Here is a 20,652-nt window from a genome sequence, read left to right on the forward strand (position 1 = left end):
CATAGTGTGGTAAAGAAAGCGGGTGCATCCACGTTAGGAGCATAGCTGGCAACAAATGTGTATGTGTCACGCCCCAGTCTGCCCCACAGAAGAGCATAACACCCCTCATTATCCACTAAGTCTCCGCATTTATGAAATGGTACAGAACGAGCAATAAGAATGGTGACTCCTTTCGCGTAAGTGGAAAAAGAGGAGAAAGTGCGGACTCCGGCCCATTTGCTCGCAAAGGTGGTCCGCCCCTGCGGTGACAAGTGGGTTTCCTGCAACAGGGCCACCTGGACATGGTGTCTATTGAGATAAGCAATGACATTCCGACATTTTTTAGCATCATTAAGCCCTCTAACATTCCATGACATGCAGGTCAATTGTGCATTAGCATTCAAGGCAGCCATAGACAGAAGAATAACAATTCAACCAATCTTAGCCTGTGTGATGAGACTATGCCCTCTCAAAGTAGCCGACATAGGTAATCATGACCGTGTATAATTCGAACAAGCGTTCCAAGCAAGAAAAGCCTCCTCCCGAACCAACCCAACCCCCCTCCCACCCCAGCATCCCAATCATGCCAGTAGCCACCATTCCCCACCCATTGTGCCTCCCACCCCCCCTCACCCCCTTCAACTGCAACATCTGAACATTACACATGGGGAGCACCCGTGAGGGAAACAACAGCAAGGGCGCACAACCACTTCTCCCGCCAATGGCCTCCCATACTATACGACCCTTGGTGGAGGCCAGGGCAGAGATAGTGGTCCTTGGAGTACATTACCACTGGAGAGGTCAGCAAATCCCAGTCTGTAGTCGAAAATCCATGCCTTCAGTACACCCCGAGCGGGGGCCGATAAAGGCCGTGGAAGATGGCAGTAAGTCCGGACCAGGCGAAGCCATGGGATCAGTGTTCATTCGCTTCAAGGGCGGGTCTTCTTCCTCCGGGTCCCCCTCAGCATCTCGACCGCCCCTCCGGGCCCTACAAATTGTTTTTAGAAAGTCTTCAGCTTTCTGTGGGTTGGTGAAAAAACGATTCTTCCCCTGGTGCGTGACACGTAGCTTTGCCGGTTAGAGAAAGGCATACTCCACCTGGGCCTCTCGCAGTTTCTTCTTCACGGGTATGAATTTGCAGCGCTCCTCCTGCACCAACGGGGTAAAGTCAGAATATATGGAGAAAATGAGTCCATTGTATTGCAGGGTTTGTTGGGTCCGGGCAGCCCTTAGTGCTACATCTCGGTCACGATAATTGAGCAATTTGGCAATGATTGGCCTGGGCGCCAGAACGGGCTTGTGCATAGGAGCCAAGGACCTGTGCGCTCGTTCGACAATGAATTGGGGAGAGAACGCGTCCTCCCCTACCGACCCCTTGAGGAGCTTCTCGATATAAAGTTCCATTCTGCCCGTGTCCGTGGATTCCGGAATGCCCGTAACACGTATGTTGTTGCGTCGGCTACGGGCTTCCAAGTCCTCTTTCTTGGCTGCTATGAGGCGTAGCAAGTTGTCCATGCGGGCCAATTGCGTGGTATGGGAGGAGGTGATGTCATCATTGTCCGAGATCTGTTGCTCAGTGGAGGCTATCCTCTCTACGTGCTGATCCACCTTCTGCACCAAGGCGTCTAGCCGAGACGTCATCCCATCAACTTTTTCCACGACCGTGGCAAACCCCTGTCTCATCTCCTGAAAGAGGCGGTGCAGGTCAAGGTCCTTGGCAGGGGAAGCGATGGTAGACGAGTTCGCATCGCTGGGTCCTGGGTCATTAGGCACCGATTTGGCGCCCTTCCTCGCGCCATCAAAGCTTATTTTAGTCTGGCGGTTCTCGGGGTGCACCATTTCGCCCACCGGTCACCCTCCGCCCGGCAGCCCACTCTCTGCTCCCGCAGCTCCTCAAGGCGCTAGTTGTGAGGAGGAATAGCGCCGACAGCAACCGCCACTCACCACGGTCAGCGCCTCTCCAACCCACGCAGTGGCCTTGATGCTGAGGATAAGCAAAGCGGCGAGCAGGGATTATGTTCTGATCGCAGGCCAGCAGATACGGAGCAAATGTGTGGCAGGGATAGGCACAAGGAGCTCCACGGTGACCATAGATCAGGGAAATGCCATGTGGGGTACACTCTGAACATTGGAGCGCCACACCGCCGCCCAGTCCAGAAGCCAACGGTGGGGGGGCCAGCAGCGTGGATCTCCGGAAGAATCAGGCCAGCAGCAAACACTGCGACTGCAGAAGTATGGGGCAGAGTGGTCAGTTGAACCCCCGACAGTTGGCCACATTCGTCGCAGCAGGTCGTCACAGCAATGAGTTCGGTCCGGGGTGCGAGATAGGAAAAGACCGCTGTCAAGCACCTCTAAGAAGAGCGAGCCCCGCAGGCACGGCAAATGGCTCCCGCAGGACGGGAGTGCAAACCTCTACTCACCGCCACTGCCCGGGCAGTCAGGCCGCCGCTGGTGCTCCGGTTCCCCGCACCTCTCTCGGCAGTGCAGCAGGGTCCCGGGAAACCTCCACCTCCGTAGATGTCTGGACCGCACCGAGTTGGAAGGTGCAGGTCCCCAGAGGCAGATCCGTCAGTGGCAGAACAGATATGTCGGGCAGGCACTCCCGGGTGACGGCCCGCCCCCGCAGTCCGCAGCAGTCCGCACCGGCAGCAGGGAGTACAGGACCGGGACTGTCCCAGGCGCCAAAACAGCGGGGGCGAGTGGGGCCTGTAGCCTCGTGGCGAGCAGCGGCCTCGCGTAGCTCTCGCTGGCCGGCCTCCGCGCTCGGCAGTCTCAGAGGGTCGCTGCGGCAGATTTTTGGAAGGCGATTGCTCCGGTCCAGTAGGCGCTGGAGGTCCAAACTTCTGGTCGAGTGTAGGGGGTCACTCGCTGCAGTAGATGGCAAGCAGCAGCGTAAATTTAATCCCCAGTGGCAAAGGATATATGCAGGATAGTGCTCCAAGGAACGGGAGCTACATAGCTAGGCAGCCATTCCGTGTGTGCGCCTTCTAGCGCCCCCGCGTGCACTACACCTTTTTGGGGATTTCGTAGATCGCTAGGTCTCGAGATCAATGCCATAAAAACGAAGTAGATAACAAAAATGAAAGGTGGTGTGGCACACCCTAGTTTAGGAAGATTTTTGACAAAGGTATTCGTTGGGAACAAAGTAAATTGTTTCTGGGCGCCGCAGGGGTCGTCTCTTTTGGCTGAGGAGAGACGCGAAAAATTGTAAACAAATGGCAGGGGAGAGTGGGGGCTTCCCACCCTAAATCCTGTGGTGCTCCAAATGAGGTAACAACCTCAAAGTTAATCAGCAGTAATAAAGTTCAGTAGCTGCAGTAAATTCATCAAAGTAAATTTTTTAATCCATTGAAGTCATATATTTGTCAACATATAGACTGTGGCACCAACATTTTGATAGTTCAATTTAACTCAGCAAATATATTTCAGGGAAACCACTATCCCAATGCATTTTGGGATTTACATCCCTTCATCAGGGGAATGAGGATCTGCGAAGGAAATAAACACTAGTTTTAGGAAGTGGACTTTACCTTGCCCATCAAGAAAAAAATTGTTAATAAAACGGGGATTGACACTTAAAGTGATCAGAAAAGAAGACTGGAGGAATGTGCTTGTGCCAGGAAAAACACGGAAGAAAGAAATTCCCAAGTCCGGTGGCTAACACCGTGATACTAAACATGTGCTGCAAGCGCTGAAAAACACTAAGGTGGTATGCTGTGAAAAGTACGAATCATCGGCTCCATCACCGAAAGGGACACCCATTCAAAGTGCGTTCGAACCGTTTAAGTCTTCTGAAACAATGCGGTGCATTCGAATATCGTCTTACCCCAAACGCTCATCGGCAGCGTTACAGTGTGCTGTGACTCTCGGTTAGGAAAAGCCAGTGCTCTCGTTTAGGGAAAGCCAGTGCTCGCGTTGGATATTTAACCGGACACTAAAAACGGACCAAAGTTTAAGTGGTGAACATAGATGATGGACACCCGTGACAGGGTGAGAAAAAGTGCTACCCATATCATCTAATTAAAGAGTGAAGTCCCGAGGGTTCAAAGGAGTGTATTAAAGTATCATGCCGGCGGAACAACGCGAAAATAGTGCTAATAGGCAACAAAACATAGTGGCTTATTAAGGTACATGTCAGCGAAAATAGTGTCGGCCATCTTGGATCAGGGAAGGTCGACAGACAGATACTGACAGTGACTCCGGATGGTAATTAAATATATGGACCCATGTAAGCATCAGAATAAGCTAAATGGTATAAGATAATGTCAATCGCCTAATATATACTAAAAACCAGATCATTAAGAAAAACATGTAAAAGGAAACACGAGTTCAAAACAATGAAGTCTGGTGTAAGATGTATAGGAGGAAAAAGAAATAGACAGTGAGTGAACCAGTGGGAAAAAAGAAGTATGAGGTCAATGAAAAATAAGATCAAAGAAAAAATGCATCACAATGACAGGTAAATTTAAGGGATGGGTTAGAGTGAGATTAGACAAGATGAGTGATTGTATGTTAGAGATAACAGCTGTATTCGATTCGATCATTCAGTCCTTTCGGTTGGCTCGATTCCAACCGTTTGATCCAGAAGAGTTCACGTTGCAAAAGTATCTTTCGGTTGTCAACGCCCTGTCTCAGTGGGACAACCTCTAGTACAAGGAACCTCAGTTGACTTATGTTATGTTGAGCCGAGATGTAGTGGGCTGCTAGAGGAGATTTCAGGTTCTTATTTCTTATCGTACTTTTGTGTTCTGTTAAACGAGTTTTTAGTTTCCTTTCAGTTTTACCCACATAGGGTAAGTCACATGGACACTTCAGTAGGTACACCAGGTTCATGGAATCACAAGTTGCATTGGTTTTCAAACAGATGGGCTTACCAGATCGGGGGTGATTCATGGAATTCCCTTTTATCACGTTGTTGCAGTGACTGCAGTTATGGCAAGGTTTAGTACCTGAAAACATGGTGGTCGGGCATTTTGGTTTAGATTCCAACATATTTTTCAAATTGTTCGCTCGCTGATAAGCAAATAAAGGAGTACTGTCAAACAAGCCTTGAAAATCAGGTTCATGTTGTATCATTGCCCAGTTTCGTAAGATGACTTTCTTTATCAAAGGACTTCTTGAGGAATACTTAGAAACAAAAACAGGTCTTTCCGTTTTACCCTGTCCAACTTTGGGTGTTAAAAGATCTTGTCTGTCTTTCAATCTGGCGCGTTCACGTACTGCCAGTAATGTTGCTTCGGGGTATTTCCTTTCACGATATTTCTGTAGGATGTTTTCCTCAGTTTGTTTATAGTCATCTGGTCCCGAGCAAATCCTTTTAGCTCTGAGTAACTGCTAAAAGGGTAGGTGTTTTTTTAGCGAATTTGGGTGACAACTGGTGTATAATAGAGCATTATTCCGGTCTGTTTTGTTGGTGTATAGTGAAGTCTTTAGACTTGAGTTCTCTAAGGTGACTTGAATGTCCAAGAAAGGTAAGGTGACGTTGTCTGTGTTGTGGTTGAACTGAATATGGTCGTCTACCTGATTGATGTAAGAGATGAATTCATTGATTTCTGTAGCAGAACCTGACCATATTAAAAAGATGTCATCTATGTATCTCCAATAGGTGACAATTTTGTTCCGCCAGTAGTCGTTTTCCAAAATGTTGTCGATTTCCAAACGGTGCATGAACAGATTTGCGTAGCTGGGAGCTGCGCAATTGCCCATGGAAGTCCCAACTAGTTGTAGGTAGAATTCATTATCCCAACAGAAGTAGCTGTGGTACAGCATGAACTGCATCAGTTCTAGTAGTAGCACTTTCAAGTCGTCATCCATATTACTGGTCAGTAGAAAGGATTCCATTGCTTCAATACCCCGATTGTGTGGAATAGATGTATATAGGGCACATACATCAATCGTCACTAGGATGTACTGGGTATTCGGTCTTAGGGTCACTTTATGCAATTGATTCAAAAAGTCTGTGGAGTCACGTATGTAAGTGGACATGTTTCTCACCAAGGGTTGTAAGTACATGTCAACGAATTTTCCAGTTGGTTCATGAATGGAATTTTTTGTGGATTCTATGGGTCTAAATGGAGGTTGCTGCAGACTTTTGTGGATTTTAGGCAGCATATGAATGCTGGGGCACTTCGGGTGTGGGTGTATCAGGTATTTTAAATCCTTCTCAGTGATGGTTCCCATTGTCTTGGCTTTCTCCAAGATAGTTCTTAAAATCTTCGAAAAGGCTTCCGTGGGGTCAGAAATTAATTTCAAGTAGAGCTGATTGTCTTGCACATGAGAAGTTACACTGTCTTTATAGAACTCTTGGTCCAATACCACTATGGCTCCTCCCTTGTCAGCTTTACAACAAGTTATGTTTCTGTTGTTGATGATTTCGTTAAGAGTTCTGTATTCGTTGCAGTTGAAGTTCTTGATTTTAGGCGGTGGTTCTTTGAAAACTTTTCTCAAGGCATTCAGGGTGATGGTTTCATAGGAATCCAGTATTTTGTGGCTCACTGGAGCCATGAAGGAACTCTTGATTCTTAACTCTTTGCAGGCATGTGTTGTCAATTGGCCCGTGGGAGGGTTCACATTCGTGAAAAAATGTCGTAATCGTAAATTGCGCATAAATTTGAATACGCAAATCTCCATTTCAAGTTTGTTCGAGTGGTAAGTTGGGACGAAAGATATCCCCTTTTGCAAAACATTCACCTGATTGGTTGTTAATTGTGTCTGTGATATATTTATCACTAAGTTCTTTTGCTCCTGGTTGCTTGTGCTATGGATGTTGTTGTTGTTGTTGTGGTTGCGGTTTCTGCCCCTCCTGGTTCTACGCTTACGGCTGCACCTTTCTCTAAAAAAGGAACACCAGAGGTAGTAGGAATGTTCTGGATGTTGTCGTTGCCCTTGTCCTGTGGAGTTGTTCTTTGGGCCCTGCCCTGGGGTGGACCCCGTTTTTGGGTTGTAGATCCGTCAGATGAAGTGTCATCCGATGAGTGATAGGTGGAGGGTCTTTGTTGTCTCCGTTGGGCGTAGACTTCTGCCCAACTGTACACCTCCCCTAATTTATAGTCCATAGTATCTTTTATATTTTCTGATTTTTCTGTCATTTATTTCTTTGGTGTATTTGTCCAACTGGACATTGATGTCTTCTAAAGCTTTATCTAACTCTTCCTTGTTCATGTTTTTCTCCAAATTTTTTTGAATCTGGCCTATCTCTTTCTCCAGGTCGTTAATTACTTTGGAAAGTTCTTCAACAATTAGAAGAATGAGGTCTAAAGAGCAGCGATTCAATATAGCGTACCATCGTTCCGTGAACTTCGGGTTGTTCCGGCAGAGAGTGGGCTTTAAGGCGATGCGTAACCCTCTAGGGATGCGTAGGTCTTTGTGGTACCGGATCAGAGTCCCAGCGTGTAGACGCTGATTGATAATTCTCTTAGACATATACAGTAGTTGCCTTATCATACTCGGATTGGAGAAGGTACTGGTTGAGGTTGGGTCCACCTCTTGAACAAGTGAATATATCCGTTTAGTTTCATCCTGATCAAATCCAAATGTTTCCGCACGGTTTGCAGTGATATTTGCGATTTCTTCGTAAGACATTTTTGTTGGGGTGCTCGCACAATGGCCAAAAGTAGATAACAAAAATGAAAGGTGGTGTGGCACACCCTAGTTTAGGAAGATTTTTGACAAAGGTATTCGTTGGGAACAAAGTAAATTGTTTCTGGGCGCCGCAGGGGTCGTCTCTTTTGGCTGAGGAGAGACGCGAAAAATTGTAAACAAATGGCAGGGGAGAGTGGGGGCTTCCCACCCTAAATCCTGTGGTGCTCCAAATGAGGTAACAACCTCAAAGTTAATCAGCAGTAATAAAGTTCAGTAGCTGCAGTAAATTCATCAAAGTAAATTTTTTAATCCATGGAAGTCATATATTTGTCAACATATAGACTGTGGTTCCAACATTTCGATAGTTCAATTTAACTCAGCAAATATATTTCAGGGAAACCACTATCCCAATACATTTTGGGATTTTCGCTGACATGTACCTTAATAAGCCACTATGTTTTGTTGCCTATTATCACTATTTTCGCGTTGTTCCGACGGCATGATACTTTAATACACTCCTTTGAACCCTCGGGACTTCACTCTTTAATTAGATGATATGGGTAGCACTTTTTCTCACCCTGTCACGGGTGTCCATCATCTATGTTCACCACTTAAACTTTGGTCCGTTTTTAGTGTCCGGTTAAATATCCAACGCGAGCACTGGCTTTCCCTAACCGAGAGCACTGGCTTTTCCTAACCGAGAGTCACAGCACACTGTAACGCTGCCGATGAGCGTTTGGGGTAAGACGATATTCGAATGCACCGCATTGTTTCAGATGACTTAAACGGTTCGAACGCACTTTGAATGGGTGTCCCTTTCAGTGATGGAGCCGATGATTCGTACTTTTCACAGCATACCACCTTAGTGTTTTTCAGCGCGTGCAGCACATGTTTAGTATCACGGTGTTAGCCACCGGACTTGGGAATTTCTTTCTTCCGTGTTTTTCCTGGCACAAGCACATTCCTCCAGTCTTCTTTTCTGATCACTTTAAGTGTCAATCCCCGTTTTATTAACAATTTTTTTCTTGATGGGCAAGGTAAAGTCCACTTCCTAAAACTAGTGTTTATTTCCTTCGCAGATCCTCATTCCAATGATGAAGGGATGTAAATCCCGAAATGCATTGGGATAGTGGTTTCCCTGAAATATATTTGCTGAGTTGAATTGAACTATCGAAATGTTGGTACCACAGTCTATATGTTGACAAATATATGACTTCCATGGATTACAAAATTTACTTTGATGAATTTACTGCAGCTACTGAACTTTATTACTGCTGATTAACTTTGAGGTTGTTACCTCATTTGGAGCACCACAGGATTTAGGGTGGGAAGCCCCCACTCTCCCCTGCCATTTGTTTACAATTTTTCGCGTCTCTCCTCAGCCAAAAGAGACGACCCCTGCGGCGCCCAGAAACAATTTACTTTGTTCCCAACGAATACCTTTGTCAAAAATCTTCCTAAACTAGGGTGTGCCACACCACCTTTCATTTTTGTTATCTACTTTTGGCCATTGTGCGAGCACCCCAACAAAAATGTCTTACGAAGAAATCGCAAATATCACTGCAAACCGTGCGGAAACATTTGGATTTGATCAGGATGAAACTAAACGGATATATTCACTTGTTCAAGAGGTGGACCCAACCTCAACCAGTACCTTCTCCAATCCGAGTATGTTAAGGCAACTACTGTATATGTCTAAGAGAATTATCAATCAGCGTCTACACGCTGGGACTCTGATCCGGTACCACAAAGACCTACGCATCCCTAGAGGGTTACGCATCGCCTTAAAGCCCACTCTCTGCCGGAACAACCCGAAGTTCACGGAACGATGGTACGCTATATTGAATCGCTGCTCTTTAGACCTCATTCTTCTAATTGTTGAAGAACTTTCCAAAGTAATTAACAACCTGGAGAAAGAGATAGGCCAGATTCAAAAAAACTTGGAGAAAAACATGAACAAGGAAGAGTTAGATAAAGCTTTAGAAGACATCAATGTCCAGTTGGACAAATACACCAAAGAAATAAATGACAGAAAAATCAGAAAATATAAAAGAGATACTATGGACTATAAATTAGGGGAGGTGTACAGTTGGGCGGAAGTCTACGCCCAACGGAGACAACAAAGACCCTCCACCTATCACTCATCCGATGACACTTCATCTGACGGATCTACAACCCAAAAACGGGGTCCACCCCAGGGCAGGGCCCAAAGAACAACTCCACAGGACAAGGGCAACGACAACATCCAGAACATTCCTACTACCTCTGGTGTTCCTTTTTTAGAGAAAGGTGCAGCCGTAAGCGTAGAACCAGGAGGGGCAGAAACCGCAAACACAACAACAACAACAACAACATCCATAGCCCAAGCAACCAGGAGCAAAAGAACTTAGTGATAAATATATCACAGACACAATTAACAACCAATCAGGTGAATGTTTTGCAAAAGGGGATATCTTTCGTCCCAACTTACCACTCGAACGAACTTGAAATGGAGATTTGCGTATTCAAATTTATGCGCAATTTACGATTACGACATTTTTTCACGAATGTGAACCCTCCCACGGGCCAATTGACAACACATGCCTGCAAAGAGTTAAGAAGCAAGAGTTCCTTCATGGCTCCAGTGAGCCACAAAATACTGGATTCCTATGAAACCATCACCCTGAATGCCTTGAGAAAAGTTTTCAAAGAACCACCGCCTAAAATCAAGAACTTCAACTGCAACGAATACAGAACTCTTAACGAAATCATCAACAACAGAAACATAACTTGTTGTAAAGCTGACAAGGGAGGAGCCATAGTGGTATTGGACCAAGAGTTCTATAAAGACAGTGTAACTTCTCATGTGCAAGACAATCAGCTCTACTTGAAATTAATTTCTGACCCCACGGAAGCCTTTTCGAAGATTTTAAGAACTATCTTGGAGAAAGCCAAGACAATGGGAACCATCACTGAGAAGGATTTAAAATACCTGATACACCCACACCCGAAGTGCCCCAGCATTCATATGCTGCCTAAAATCCACAAAAGTCTGCAGCAACCTCCATTTAGACCCATAGTATCCACAAAAAATTCCATTCATGAACCAACTGGAAAATTCGTTGACATGTACTTACAACCCTTGGTGAGAAACATGTCCACTTACATACGTGACTCCACAGACTTTTTGAATCAATTGCATAAAGTGACCCTAAGACCGAATACCCAGTACATCCTAGTGACGATTGATGTATGCGCCCTATATACATCTATTCCACACAATCGGGGTATTTAAGCAATGGAATCCTTTCTACTGACCAGTAATATGGATAACGACTTGAAAGTGCTACTACTAGAACTGATGCAGTTCATGCTGTACCACAGCTACTTCTGTTGGGATAATGAATTCTACCTACAACTAGTTGAGACTTCCATGGGCAATTGCGCAGCTCCCAGCTACGCAAATCTGTTCATGCACCGTTTGGAAATCGACAACATTTTGGAAAACGACTACTGGCGGAACAAAATTGTCACCTATTGGAGATACATAGATGACATCTTTTTAATATGGTCAGGTTCTGCTACAGAAATCAATGAATTCATCTCTTACATCAATCAGGTAGACGACCATATTCAGTTCACCCACAACACAGACAACGTCACCTTACCTTTCTTGGACATTCAAGTCACCTTGGAGAACTCAAGTCTAAAGACTTCACTATACACCAAAAAAACAGACCGGAATAATGCTCTATTATACACCAGTTGTCACCCAAATTCGCTAAAAAAACACCTACCCTTTTCGCAGTTACTCAGAGCTAAAAGGATTTGCTCGGGACCAGATGACTATAAACAAACTGAGGAAAACATCCTACAGAAATATCGTGAAAGGAAATACCCCGAAGCAACATTACTGGCAGCACGTGAACGCGCCAGATTGAAAGACAGACAAGATCTTTTAACACCCAAAGTTGGACAGGGTAAAATGGAAAGACCTGTTTTTGTTTCTAAGTATTCCTCAAGAAGTCCTTTGATAAAGAAAGTCATCTTACGAAACTGGGCAATGATACAACATGGACCTGATTTTCAAGGCTTGTTTGACTGTACTCCTTTATTTGCTTATCAGCGAGCGAACAATTTGAAAAATATGTTGGAATCTAAACCAAAATGCCCGACCACCATGTTTTCAGGTACTAAACCTTGCCATAACTGCAGTCACTGCAACAACGTGATAAAAGGGAATTCCATGAATCACCCCCGATCTGGTAAGCCCATCTGTTTGAAAACCAATGCAACTTGTGATTCCATGAACCTGGTGTACCTACTGAAGTGTCCATGTGACTTACCCTATGTGGGTAAAACTGAAAGGAAACTAAAAACTCGTTTAACAGAACACAAAAGTACGATAAGAAATAAGAACCTGAAATCTCCTCTAGCAGCCCACTACATCTCGGCTCAACATAACATAAGTCAACTGAGGTTCCTTGTACTAGAGGTTGTCCCACTGAGACAGGGCGTTGACAACCGAAAGATACTTTTGCAACGTGAACTCTTCTGGATCAAACGGTTGGAATCGAGCCAACCGAAAGGACTGAATGATCGAATCGAATACAGCTGTTATCTCTAACATACAATCACTCATCTTGTCTAATCTCACTCTAACCCATCCCTTAAATTTACCTGTCATTGTGATGCATTTTTTCTTTGATCTTATTTTTCATTGACCTCATACTTCTTTTTTCCCACTGGTTCACTCACTGTCTATTTCTTTTTCCTCCTATACATCTTACACCAGACTTCATTGTTTTGCACTCGTGTTTCCTTTTACATGTTTTTCTTAATGATCTGGTTTTTAGTATATATTAGGCGATTGACATTATCTTATACCATTTAGCTTATTCTGATGCTTACATGGGTCCATATGTTTAATTACCATCCGGAGTCACTGTCAGTATCTGTCTGTCGACCTTCCCTGATCCAAGATGGCCGACACTATTTTCGCTGACATGTACCTCACTATGTTTTGTTGCCTATTATCACTATTTTCGCGTTGTTCCGCCGGCATGATACTTTAATACACTCCTTTGAACCCTCAGGACTTCACTCTTTAATTAGATGATATGGGTAGCACTTTTTCTCACCCTGTCACGGGTGTCCATCATCTATGTTCACCACTTAAACTTTGGTCCGTTTTTAGTGTCCGGTTAAATATCCAACGCGAGCACTGGCTTTCCCTAACCGAGAGCACTGGCTTTTCCTAACCGAGAGTCACAGCACACTGTAACGCTGCCGATGAGCGTTTGGGGTAAGACGATATTCGAATGCACCGCATTGTTTCAGATGACTTAAACGGTTCGAACGCACTTTGAATGGGTGTCCCTTTCGGTGATGGAGCCGATGATTCGTACTTTTCACAGCATACCACCTTAGTGTTTTTCAGTGCGTGCAGCACATGTTTAGTATCACGGTGTTAGCCACCGAACTTGGGAATTTCTTTCTTCCGTGTTTTTCCTGGCACAAGCACATTCCTCCAGTCTTCTTTTCTGATCACTTTAAGTGTCAATCCCCGTTTTATTAACAATTTTTTTCTTGATGGGCAAGGTAAAGTCCACTTCCTAAAACTAGTGTTTATTTCCTTCGCAGATCCTCATTCCCCTGATGAAGGGATGTAAATCCCGAAATGCATTGGGATAGTGGTTTCCCTGAAATATATTTGCTGAGTTAAATTGAACTATCAAAATGTTGGTGCCACAGTCTATATGTTGACAAATATATGACTTCCATGGATTAAAAAATTTACTTTGATGAATTTACTGCAGCTACTGAACTTTATTACTGCTGATTAACTTTGAGGTTGTTACCTCATTTGGAGCACCACAGGATTTAGGGTGGGAAGCCCCCACTCTCCCCTGCCATAAAAACGAAGTATACATCTTTTAAGCAACATGGGGAAGAGTGATGTTTGGGGACAAGCCACTTGAGATGGCAGATGTTTTTATCTTCTTGGGTGTCACCCTGTCTTCGAACATATCATGGAAACCCAAAGTGGATTCTATGTCCTAAAAACACAGACAGATCTTCGGGACCATAGTGAAGGAACATAATTTTTCCTTTTTCAAATCAATTGGCCCAGCCTTACAGGTTTACTGTGCTAAAGCCTTGGGCTCAGCTTTATACGGCTCAAAACATTGGGGGTTCTCTAATATCTCTGCTTTAACCATCCCAGAGAATGTTTTGAGAAGTTTGACTCGACTTCCCCTAGCACCGTGCTGAAACCCTTAATGCTTGACATGGGTTGGAAAGCGTTGGTCACTGAAGTTAGAAGACACCCATTAATTTTTTGGAGAAGGCTATGGTCTACACTTGAATTAGCCCGCTGTGCCATGGCCCTAAGAGATGTTATTGACGCTGATAGATTCCACAAAATAAAGTGGCTACAGCAAGTTAATAAGATATTTATTAATCAACATAGGCATGAGGGAACTTTGGAAAAACCCATCCCGCAAACCCACCCCATCATCAGAATCAGTAAAGAACCTCAATTGGCTATGAATTTTTCATTGTGAGACTCATGGGGTGGAGAGTTCATCTTTGACGGGTAGGTTCCTAGACTTAAAATGCCACAGTTTCTTGAAACCCTCATGGGACACTATCACTGTGCCACTAGATAGAAAGCTTTGCTTTCAATTTAGGGTTGGCACTTTGACTCTGAAAACCCATACTTACCTTTGGTCTTCGGCTTCAGGTGCAGGTGTGCTATGCCCGGCTTGCAGAGGCTCTGTAGAAACTGTTGCCAGTTTTATTTGCCTTTCCTGGTTATGTGAGTCTCCAATTGAAATGGATCAAACCTCTTTGCAAGAAGTTGGTGACCAGAAGTAGCACAATTGCACTCAGAATCTTAAGATCTGATCCTCGGCCACTGTTTTCATGTTCTGTTGCTAAGTTTTTGGGTCGCATGTGGGAATGAAGATAGGGAATGCCCACCCCAGGTCAGTGACTCTGGCTCCTCTGATGCATTTTACCCTGTCTAGCGGGGTCCAACAATAGTCTTATGCAACGACTGAGACTTAAAAATATCACCTGTGGTGGCCCTGATGTGATGTTGGTAACTGCCTTAATAATGCATATGCCCCATGTGGCTCGACGTGTTACTTAGGCTTCTAGTTTTAAGAAATTTGTGCATGCGCTGGTCATAATTTGTTTTCTGACTTCCATCTTATTCAAATGTACACACTAGCTCCTTTTTAACAAATGCTTAAAGTAGTTGGTTTGAATGATGATATTGACTTTCTCTTGTGGAAATTGGGTGATGGATTGTGCCCTGTTAATCATTCAATTGATTTGTATGCTGCAATGATTCCGCACTCGTACAAGGAGGAATCTGTATGTTTTTATCGAGGTGTAACATTTTTAACTATCTTGTATTTATTTATTGTAAAAACATGCATGTATGACACGAGTTGTCGAAATAAAGTTCATTGATGATGATTCTCTGAATCAGGATCTGTCTTTTGTGGATGCAAATGACACATTTTGCTTCTGTGCAAATTTTATTTGAGTTTTATAAAAGCGCAGCGTCTGTCCTAGGGCTCTTGGCGCTGCCTTCAATGAAGAAAGGGAACTGATATGCAAATATACAAATAACTTTTGAGAATTGTGATCAAGGAGTGGAAAAAACAAACTTGTGAGCAAGGATAGCACTTTTGATAGTAGTATTTTCACAAAAATTACTTTATGAACCGCGATGAAAATCTTTTAGTTGGAAGCCTATGAGGGACGATCAAGGAGTGCTTAACATGCTCTTTACCATGTTCTCTAGAGGCTGAGAAGAAGAGGATCTTAGGAGAAGCCCTTTAACAGCCAGATATCTATTGTCTTTCTCTGTATACCTGTTGGTCATATGGTTTTATACTTTAAGTTAATTACAGTGACCTGAGCCATAAAAGTTTATTTTTATTCAGTGCAATTAATGGCAGTTTACACTTTTACAGAGGAGGATTTCTGTGTTAGCTTGCCTCTTGGCGAAGAATATGAGAGAAAAAAACATAAACTGAAGGAAGAACTTCGTCAAGATTACAGAAAGTATCTTAATCAGGTATGCTAGTTCCAAATCTGAATTATGTTTAGCTAATTTGGTGGTCCTCCTGCAAAATAAGAGTGTATTTTAGGAACCTGAAATGGGAGATTCTATATTGTTCATAAAATATGTTATTCTTGACCATGCAGGATAGAATATTGGACTTGTATGTGTCCAAGAGGACCTGCAAACCGGGGCAGGCATTATTGGTTCTAAACTGACTGAAATGCACTATTTGAAAAACACTTTTCCAGTTTAATGGATTAAATAACCTGCTAGACCTTCTCTTCGCAGCCACCCAAATAATACTGTCTATATTCTAACATCAGTCCGTTTGCCTTTACTCATGGGATTATGGCAGCAGATTGATGGAGATGGAGCAGAGAGCTACCACAGATGCCAAAAAAACACAAGTGGCGACCATGCCACAAGCTCAACTCATCACCCCTGTTTTAAGGTCCTCTTGGACACCTACAAGTCCAAAATTACCTCCTTGCCCTGCCCCATTAGGTAACTAATGTGACCTTCCTCCTTTTAAAATACATTTCTTTTCGTTGAAGAAGTTACCTTGGCACTGCTCCTTTTTGAAAATGTGCAAGAAACGTTTTTAATATGTCCTGCAAGAATGCTCTTAGCAAGCCTGTAAGTTTTATCTGGATGCATGTATGGTTTTTCTTTTCAGAACTAGTTCTTCCACTTTCCCTTCTGCCCTGGGACAGTTTCACAATTTTCCTCACTTATGCACATTTACTTATGGCAGCAGACCTCTTCTCTTGAGAATACATGCTCTACTAGACTCTTTTCTTCTAATATTGTAACATGCATCTATTTTTTACAGTTATGCTTGATAAAACAGGAAGTCATCCATGTGCATTACCCTTCAAAAGGACTCAATTCAATTGCAAACATTATTTCTTTTTTAAAGTGTAATCCCACTATTATGTGAACAGTAAAAAGGATCATTTTTACCATACTCGCTATTTTGTGAATGGATTGTATGGCACACTGTGATACTAGTCAAACAGACTACTGAATGTGTGCTGTTTTTGTTTCATACTGTGGATATATTTATTTGTAATTATTTTTATTGATATTGTACCAGTAGTCTGTCAGTCAAATACTTCTATTTGGATAATAAAGCCATAAAAAGACAGACAAACAATGCATAATTGTTAAAAAGATGCATTAAAAACATAAAGTGCTATTGGTACATTAAAGTGCTGATTTTGGTGTCACAGAAAGAGATTAACACATTGATACCGAAACTGGTTTTCCAAGAGTATTACACTATAAAAACTTTTTGTACGTAACATTCCCTTGCCCTAAAACGGAAACATTCCAGATTAACTAATCTCATAAAAGTAAAGGAAAATGGCAAAAAATGGCAAACCGATCTTAAAATACATGATAAAAGAGTTTTTTTTAATAGAACTATGAATTATCTCCTAATTCTCAATGCTTGCCAGATATAACCAAGAACTGCATAACATATAAGGATGAAATCTAGCGGGTGTAAAAAACAGAGGCCTACAAGTTCTTAGGTTATTCAAACGAAAATAGGCCATAAAAACTGGACAGTAAGTATGTTCTAAAAACACAAAAATACCATAAAATGAATAAGGGATTGCTGGCTAATATTGTCGCAGGGACAGCAAGTTAATGAGGAAAACCTTGTTCTCTGTTGCGGTAAAACTGCCAAAAAGTGTACAGTGCACAGTCTAAAATGAATAAGATCTTGATATATGTAAGCCAAGAGATGGAGTCCCAATGGTCCAATGTAACACAGTCTGCTAAAACCTGGCTAGAAAATATCTGAGTTGAGTGCCTTTTCGTCAACCACAATAAGAGAGGGGCAAGTTTAATTTTATTACCTATATACAGAAGTCCAGCTTCCGAATGAGTTATAAAACTGCCATTACTCTTAGGAACTGTGAGCAGTCTGTCAAGAAATGTATTTGCGATAACCTGCAGACACCCTGGGTCCAACATAACCTCAAACACTTGCCCCATACGTTCCCAAAGAGAGACATTTGGTGTTGTACAAAGAGATCAATTATTTAATGTGTTTATGGCCAAGTTTCGTAGAAAATTTAAAAATAGCTTCCAAAGCCCCTGCAATTTTGGAAACATTCTGTGATAAAAGCTTTTCCCAGTTAAAATTAGAGCCAATCATAATACCAAGGTAGTTAAAATTTGGGACCTTAGTAATGAGTCTCACCAATGATAACTATGCGACTGTGTATTCCTGGGACCTGAGTTTATTGATATACGATTTTAATGATAACAATTTAGTTTCAGTTCCCCCACAATCTTGTTTAAACAATTCAGCAATTGTTGCATGCCCTTGGCCATGCGGGAGATCAGCACTGCATTGTCCACATAAAGTAGGAAAGGCACATATTGTCCCCCAGCCCTGGAGAAATTCTTCCCTCATGTCCTCAGGACTTGGTAAAGTTAATAATATAGAATAGAAACAAAGATGGGGCAAGAATGCAGCCCTGTCTAACCCCCCTTTTAGTTTCAAAAGGTGGGGTACATTCTCCTTCTTGGCCGTACCGTACGTTAGCAAACGTGTCCCAATTAAGGTGTCTTGAAAGCTCAGTCAGTGAGGCTTCTAACCCTGCCTTCAACATCATGTCCCAGTACTTGCCCCTGTCCACTAGATCAAAAGAACAGAAGAGGTCCATGAAAGCTAAATTAAGAGAACCCTTGACATACTTCCCCATGAGCAGGAGAAGGTTTAGGGACTGCTCAACCGTGCCGACACCAGGGCTAAAGCTATATTGTGCATCTTAGAAGAAACTTCTCTCTCCGCCCATTCTTCCAGTTTTTGGAGAATCACCTTTCCTAAGATTTTGCCGGAGGAATCCATAAGGGAGATAGGGCAATAGCATGATGATTGCCTTCTATCGGCCTTTTTAAAATTGGGGAACAATGTTGGATTTTCCCAAGAGCCAGGATTTTCAGTTTTGATTTTGGCAATGAACACATTAGTAAGCTGGCAGGGGGAGTGGGGTTGGGCACAAAATGTTGGATGTTGCCTAAAAACATCTATAAGCATCCCATTTGGGCTGGGAGCCTTACCAAGGGTGCACTTTGAGAAGGCAGTACCTACGTGACTTACGACAATAGAGCAGGCAAGAGAAAGTGGGCCATCTAAGCTAAACTGCCGGCCATCTGCTGAAAGTATGACCAGCCCCTTTCATTATAGACTTTTGAGAAGTGGCAAACCGGGTCTACTGGTCCATATGACATGCTATTTTAGGGTAATTTTCATCAGAGAAAAAAGGCTGGTTTATGACCTCCTAGAATGCCATAGACGCCTTGCGCTCGGCTGCAGCTTGTAGGTACTTCCATATCTTAGCTTTAATTTATTCTTTTCACTCCTCTAGCACCTTCTTATACATTTACCTGGCTTGCTGAATCACCTTAATATTACATGTTTTGGAGTTTGTAGCTAATTTTTAATTTCTAGATGCAAGAGAACAGGTATGGTTGAACCATCTGCAAAAAGTTGGATCTGTGGGGTTTTTGTTTGAGTGATCATCATGTTAGACACGGATTCACAAAGAAAAACAAAGTTTGCTAAAATCTCATGTGTCTTGGCCTCATCTGATAAACATCACATCGCTGTTTTATTAGATTAATTAAATAATGTCCTCAAAAAATAAGTTTTGATCAATATTGAGCTGTTATGTTTGTACTAGTTGATTCAATGCCCATTAGATTCCCCATGTTAGGCTAATGTTCTGATTTGTTACCTTTGCCTCAAATTGTAAAGCGCTCTGATATCCTTCGGGATCAAGCTCGCGCTATATAAAACTTTATAAATAAATAAATACACATTCTCTCATTTAATACATAACCCTTCATTAGGGCAGGCATGCAATTGAAGGATCATGTTTTTTTTTAATCTTTGTAGCAGGACAATTTAAGCAATGAAAGACTGGGTTGTGGTCACTAATACAGGATGTTACAATGTTTGATTCAGATAGTAACCGAGCCGAATATGAAGATAAGATAGAAATCAGTGGGAGACCCCAGTGTTAGACTGACCCATCAGGCACTCTGACCCTGCCAGATGTGCCACCTTCAAATAGCCAGGATGTGGACAGGGTTTTTTGATTTTATGATTATGAGCTGTTATGGGACCAAAACAACTGGCCCTCACACTGATCTTTTCAAGCTGTCCCATCTCACAGTGCCAGACTGCCCGAGCAGCCAGTCCAACTCTGGTAGACCCTCTACCTTTTCCTGTAAATGTTGGGGGAAACACCACGTCGTCATTAAAAAAAAATCTGAGTTAAACATTAAATTGTATTCGCTAACATTGCATTTAGTGCATCTTCATATTCATTATGCAAAAAGTGTGTTAAGTGTTCCTCTCCCGATTGGTTAGACCACATACACAATCTCTATGTAAACGGCATTTGGTAATGTTGAAATTGCCCAAACAAATAATAATCACCCTGTGTTCGCAGATTTTTTGATTGGGGCCTTCATTAAAAACCAAGCCCTGAATAGGTTCATGTGGTTGTTTGCCAAAGAAATAAAAATGGAAATTAATCAGTGAAATTACCGGAAAGCAAGGAAGAATCAAAAGTAAAATGTGACAACAGGGAATTGACAGCATCACTTTAATTCTAAATTTACTAATTTCAAAAGAGATAAACCCTGCTAGGCCTCCCTCTGGCCTGCCAGAGTAGGAAGGTCTAGCATTAAGGCAAGAGGATTGGAAACCATTTATATGCATATTTTCAAGTGTCCACGTCTCCGGACAACAGAGAACATTATAGGAATTATTGGTTTCTAGTCAGTCCGCATTGTTCTGTTTCAAACGGATTCCAGCTATATTCCAGAAAAGGAAACATAGGCTGCCATGCATGTCCATTGTGTATGCATGTCACTAGTTATAGGCACTTCTATCTCCAAGATAACAGGCTTATCAAGAGGAACAGCGAATGGCAGTGCTGGAATCGAAACCTGAAAAGGAGCCAGTCAATCCGTGTCCGTGAGGCCGACTAAAGGAGCAAAAC

General features: G+C 42.9%; 1 protein-coding gene across 6 annotated transcripts in view; it reads left to right on the top strand.

Moving 5' to 3' along the window:
• Positions 1 to 20,652, top strand: part of CSPP1 (centrosome and spindle pole associated protein 1) — a 1,363,238-nt gene that overhangs the window by 108,518 nt on the left and 1,234,068 nt on the right. For all 6 annotated transcript variants that reach the window (XM_086965839.1, XM_086965840.1, XM_086965843.1 and 3 more), the window contains one exon: positions 15,531 to 15,634. In XM_086965839.1, the coding sequence (XP_086821965.1) occupies positions 15,531 to 15,634 (104 nt within the window). The remainder of the gene's footprint in view (positions 1 to 15,530; positions 15,635 to 20,652) is intronic.

This window comes from Lissotriton vulgaris, chromosome 4_1 (assembly GCF_964263255.1).
Source record: "Lissotriton vulgaris chromosome 4_1, aLisVul1.2, whole genome shotgun sequence".
NCBI classification, from domain to species: Eukaryota; Metazoa; Chordata; class Amphibia; order Caudata; family Salamandridae; genus Lissotriton; species Lissotriton vulgaris.